Raw genomic sequence first — 5,575 nt, 5'->3', positions numbered from 1 at the left:
TTAAAGTGCTATTAAATTATTATTTCACCCCCTTTATGGATGAGAGAATTATTAAAGGGATTTGAGAAATCTGGGGGATGCCTCTGGCTTTTCAGGGCTGAGGTTCCTAGAAGGCCACTCTGACAGCTCCCTTAACCCCGCCCCTCCCATGCCAGACCCTTCATGTGGGATTGGGGGCCTATTGAGTGATTTCTAGGTCCATACAAGAAACCAGAACAACAGACTTTCTTGCCAGGTGGGTAATGAACCTCTTTAATGCCCCGATTTACTGTTGCCACGCAAGGCTTTGCTCTTCGATATTCTGCCATACCCCTCTGAGTGGCAGCCTGGGAGGATGGCCATAGGGGTGGTAGGTTCCCAGTTTAGAGTGAGGCCTGGGCTGATAGGCTTTTCTTCACCTTTAAGCCCTTTCTTTTGTGGAGCCCCGTCCAGGCAGCAGCGCCTTCTGGGATGTTGTTCAGCGCTACATTGTGTGCGCCCAGAGGCCCTGGGTCTTCATCAGTCTCAATAGGGGAGGTGGGTAACTCTTCCGGGTCCAGGTTGGCATCGCTCCAGCCCTCAGAACTATCGCTAAGGCAGCATGTGCTGGTCCCTTCATCCTCAGCCGGCAGGATGGTCTCTTCTGAGTGCCCAATGGGGCTGCTTTCTGAAAGGTTGGCCCCCTCCCCGGTTGGCCCCTTGGTCCCCACAACAGTGGGCTGGATATCGGCATCTTCATCTGGCTTCTGCTCTGGCAATGGGGACAGCTCTTCAGCCCTCACCCGAATGCTAGGGGAAGGTAACCGGATGATGGCGTGGATAGGGGGTTTAACGAAACCCTGACCAGTCCAAAAGAGGGAGAGCTCCTGGCGACAGATGGCAACCACTAGACTGGTGATGAGGGTACAAGACACTAAGTAGAGCAATGCTGGCTGGCCCATCTGCATGAGAATCATGGCAAGAAAAGTAACCAACAGGCCAACAGCATAGGCCAAGGTGCAGGCCATGTAATAGACCCGGGGGGAGTGTACCTGGACGTCAAAGCGGTGGCAGTAGGCCACCAGGAAGCCAGGCACCACGATGTCCCCAAAGCCAAGGATGGAGAACGGCCGGTCACACAGAGTCAGAGGCGAAAAGCTGAGGCGAGGCACCTTCAGCACCATGGGCAGCTTCTCATGACTGGTAGAATCCGAGGGACCAGAGGCCACTTCTACCATGATGCTCTCGCCAGTCCTGGTGAGGAATGGGGTGATGAAGACGAAGAAAACATCGAAGGCCAGCAGGGCCAGCAGGAAGGAGGTGCAGCTACGTAGCGTGGGCAGCCTCACGCGACGGAGCACAAACAGGCAATAGGCCACACCTAGCGTGTCTTGTAGAAGCCAGGCCCAGCGCTCTTCGTTACGAAAAATCATCCAGATTGCTGTGATGGCGGTGCACAGGCCGGCTAGCAGAATGAGGGACAGCTGCAGGTACGTATGCAGGCCCGGCAGGATGAGCTGGTAACGGCCCAGGGGCAGGCGGCGAGCCAGAGGAGCCAGGCAGCTGTAGAGGCCGGTGCCGGCGCCCAGCCCGAAGATGCCGATCATAATGTAGACGAAACAATCATAGAAGAAGTACAGCAGCAGCATGATGGAACAGGACATGAGCACCACCGCCCCGGTCATTGCCGGCGTGAAATCCACCGGCTCCTCCTCCTCCTCTTCTTCTTCCGCCATCCCTTCGGCTTCCTCGCTCACACTGGTCCCTCCGCCCCGGCGCTCCCTGCGCCGCTGGAGTCGTTCTGCTTCACTCAGCCCAGCCCAGTAGCCCCCCAGGGCCACGGTGCCGACGGCCAGGATGAAGATGATCACCATGTTGTAGTCAAGGACAGGCTCCAGGGGCACGTACATGGCCACGCGGATGACGGCCCCACCCCGGGCCTGGTTCAGGATGTCCAACATATCATCGTAGCGGAGTACGGCCACTGGGATGGTCAGCTCGGGCAGCGGCCCGTAGCTCTGGTAGGTGGCTGGCACCGGGGTGGTGTCTGAACACTGGAAGCCGCCGGTTCTGCTGACGATGAGAAGCCCGTGGGCACCCTGCCCTTGGGCTAGGCGCCCTTTGGCGTAGAAGCTGCAGTTCCCCCGCAGCACCATGGCGGTGGTTTTACTCAGTGGTTTCTGAGAGCTGGAGCCTCGGGGGTATGACTGGTGGGTGTTCTCACTGGGGCACCACGATGCTTTGGTGCCATCGTGCAGGGGCAGCAGAGGGGCATGGTGGAGGTCCCGGGGCAAGGTGACGTACTCGGAACTGAACAGGGCGCAGTAGTCTTTGCTACCCTTCTTTTCCGATACCACGTGGACCACGCCGTACTCTCCGTGGGCTGGAGTACCCACGTGGAGTAGGAGGAGGATGAAGGGGAGGAGGAGGTCCGGAGCTGCCATCCTCCTCAGCCACCTGCTTCAGTGTCCTGCAGGTCTGAGTTGCCTTGTGAGTGGGCTTTACCCCACAACACACTTGGCCTGCCTTCAGCTGCCCCATGGCGGGGGGGACCCCTCCCCTCACGGTCACAGAGCGAGGTCCCTGGAGACCAGGGCTCCGCCCACTTCATCATAAAACACTAAGAGTAGGAAGAGCAGTCAGGCACACTTTCCACTCATGTCAAAGCACTGTGCACCCTCCACTCCACAGTGTGCCCCAAATCCAGGCTTCTCTTGTCCCTCCCTGGTAAACCGGTCTGGTCTCACCTTTGTCTAATACCTTAGGACTGATGTGGAACAGGTGCTGGGTGGGGTCACAGGTAGAGCTGACAGTATGGCATTAAAGAGATTAGGATACGGACTGGAAGTCAAGAAACCTGGCTTCTATTTCTGACTCTCCCATCAAATAACCCCAAATGACCTCAAAAAAAATTCATCGACCTGCTCCTGACTCAAGTAAGCGGAGGACATTGGACTTAGTGGTCTCCAGGGTCCCTTCCTGTTCTGAGAATGCATGAAATAATCGCAAGTCAGGTTGTCCATTTCATCTTCCTAGTCAGACACAGCCCTATGTCTATCACAGTACTTACAGTCGGTTCTCTGGGAATCAGGAAGACCTGAGTTCAAATCTTGCCTCTTGGCATCTACTAGCTGGGTGACTTCAGGACAATTCCATTCTGGGTGAGTGCCACCAGATCCCTTGGACTGTCCTTGAATTTCAATTTCATCATCTGTAGAATGGGGATAATAATAAGCAGAGGGTTGTGAGGAGGATCAAATAAAGTAGTACTTTGCATAGAGCCCTTAAAGGACTCTATAAATGCAAGCAATTATAATGATTATGGATACATAAATGGTCACAGTCTTCGTATATTATTTTTGACTCCTGGGCATTTATGGTGGGTGACTGGCCTATCTCACTTCTCCTCATTGTTCTTCCCCTTTTTTTGTTGGCTGGCCTGCCGAGAATCTCCATTCCCGATAGACCCCTTTAGCCCCATGTGTATGATTTCCTAGGTTTAATTTGCGTCTTGTCTCTGAAACCCAAATCACTTTCTTTATGATTTCCCCACCTCCATCTCCCCTTTGTCTCTAAGTATAACTCCTAGAGATGGGGGTGGGGAGGAGGGGATGCCTAGGGCCAGATATAGAAAAGTAAAGGAGACAGAGTCCTTAGACTCTCTAGAAGGAGTGGTTTGAGGATGCTAGAGGACCAAACTTGCCTCAGAGCAGAAGTGAGCTCTTACTGGGAGGAAGGGGTCTTGCCAACACGACTTCCCCAGGGTTCTTTGAGCACTCTGTTGCCTTACTCTAAGAGACAATGGTTAGATGGAGTTGAAGGGGCAGCTAAGTAGTTCAGTGGATAGAGCACTGGCTCTGAAGTTGGGAGGATCTGAGTTCAAATCTCACCTCAGATACCTACTAGCTACATGTCTTTGGACAACTCACAACTCCAATTGCCTTAAACATCTGGGGCCATCTCCATTTATCCTGATCTATCTATATCATGCCACTTGACCCAGATGGCTCTAGAGGAGAGAGTTAGGTTGGTGACCTTGCACAGCCCTTCCTCACTTAAATCCAATTCAGTGCAAGTCATGACCACCCCGATGTCATGGTCTTCTTCGAGAATGAAAGACAAACAACAAGAGGGAGTTGGAGGAAGTTGAAGAGAGGCAGATTTTGACCCCACGCAAGGAATAACTTCCAAAAATTAAGTGGGCTTCTCTGTAAGGAAGTGAGTTCTCTGACACTAGAGGGGGTCAAGAGGAGGCTGGATAAATTGCCTGTCAGGGACAGTGGAGAGATTTCCTATTCTAGTTATTTTATCCATTTATACCACAAGACCATATAGACCTGTGATGCCCCTATGACTTGAAAAATGGAAGTGGTGGGAAAGGCTGCTGGGAACTGAAAACAGTACCTTTCTGAGGACTCAGCAATGATAAATTTCAGGAATTCGGAACCTCGTGCAATATTTCCCACTAAGAGTTGCCAGCCCCTTCCCTCCCCCCTCCCCTTTCCATCTCCAATCCCCCAAGTGGTGAAAGAGAAGTGTCAAAACAGCCTAGTTTCAATTTCTAGGTAGGAATGAAGGTGATCTGGAGCCTTAAAGAGCAGGGGAGCCCTGTGTGCTGAATAATAAATATTTGTTGAATATTGAATAGAAAATGCTGAGCACTGCCCCCCAGCAAGTCATCCCTATCAGTGATGTTATTATATTCACTGCACCAGACTGATTACATCCTGTGGTTGTCTGATGTCATGTCTCTCCCTCCCTCCTGTGTTCATTCTCTCTGTCTCTCTCTGTCTCTCTGTCTCTGTCTCTCTGTCTCTCTGTCTCTGTCTCTCTCTCTCTCTCTCTCTCTCTCTCTCTCTCTCTCCCTCCCCCCTTGCTTCCTCCCTCCCTTCCTCCTCCTTCCCTCTCTCTCTTGTTCCTTCCCTCTCTCCTTCCCTCCCTTTCTCCTTCTCTCTCTTGTTCCTTCCCTCCTTCCCTCTCTCTCGTTTTCTCCTTCTCTCGTTCCCTCCCTCCCCCTCCTTCCTTCCCTCTCTTGTTCACTCCCTCTCTTACTCTCCTTCTCTATCTCCCTCTCCCCCTCTCTGTTTCTCTCTTGCTTTCTCTTCTCCCCTCTCTCCTCTTTCTCCCTGTCGCCTCTCCCCTCCCCTTTCTCTTGTTTTCCTCAATAATGTTCCTGTTTATTTATTGCAATATGATTGCATTTAAATTAATTTAGATTTGATAATTTTAAAAAAACACACTTTACAAAGCCTTCTATCTCATTGTGGATAAAAATACCCTAAGGTGTTTGTTACCAAATGAAAGCATTGAAACCATAGAACCCACAAAAGACTTGGCAAATGTCTAGTGTTCAGGGAGGGGTGGAGAGGCAATCTGCTTTCTTGAGTCCCTTCCCCCAACCAAGCCCAATATCTTGGAGTTAGCTTTGTTTCTTGAGGAATTAATCATCCTCTTTCCCACCCCAATCCCCCACCCCATCACACACACAAAGGTCAGAGGTAGGACACAGATGAGGGCAGCCACCTGGATCCCTGAGAACATTCTATAGATCTGGGTAACAGCCATGGGGAGGAAGGAGAAAGAGAAGTTTGTGAATATCTTTGATATCACAATGATG

General features: G+C 51.7%; 1 protein-coding gene across 1 annotated transcript; it reads right to left on the bottom strand.

The window, feature by feature from the left end:
- Positions 1–362: 362 nt before the first annotated feature.
- SPPL2C (signal peptide peptidase like 2C) lies at positions 363–2,402 on the bottom strand. The gene has a single exon (XM_043964411.1). It carries the CDS (start codon positions 2,400–2,402, stop codon positions 363–365), a length of 2,040 nt encoding a protein of 679 aa, XP_043820346.1.
- Positions 2,403–5,575: the final 3,173 nt, after the last annotated feature.

This window comes from Dromiciops gliroides, chromosome 4 (genome assembly GCF_019393635.1).
Source record: "Dromiciops gliroides isolate mDroGli1 chromosome 4, mDroGli1.pri, whole genome shotgun sequence".
NCBI lineage: Eukaryota > Metazoa > Chordata > Mammalia > Microbiotheria > Microbiotheriidae > Dromiciops > Dromiciops gliroides.
Note: the sequence above shows the minus strand (reverse complement) of the source record. Positions and strands in the feature narration are given on the sequence as shown.

What these genes read in the sequence shown, in the direction of transcription:
- SPPL2C (XM_043964411.1), bottom strand. Translation starts at nt 2,402, where the DNA reads ATGGCAGCTCCGGACCTCCTCCTCCCCTTCATCCTCCTCCTACTCCAC.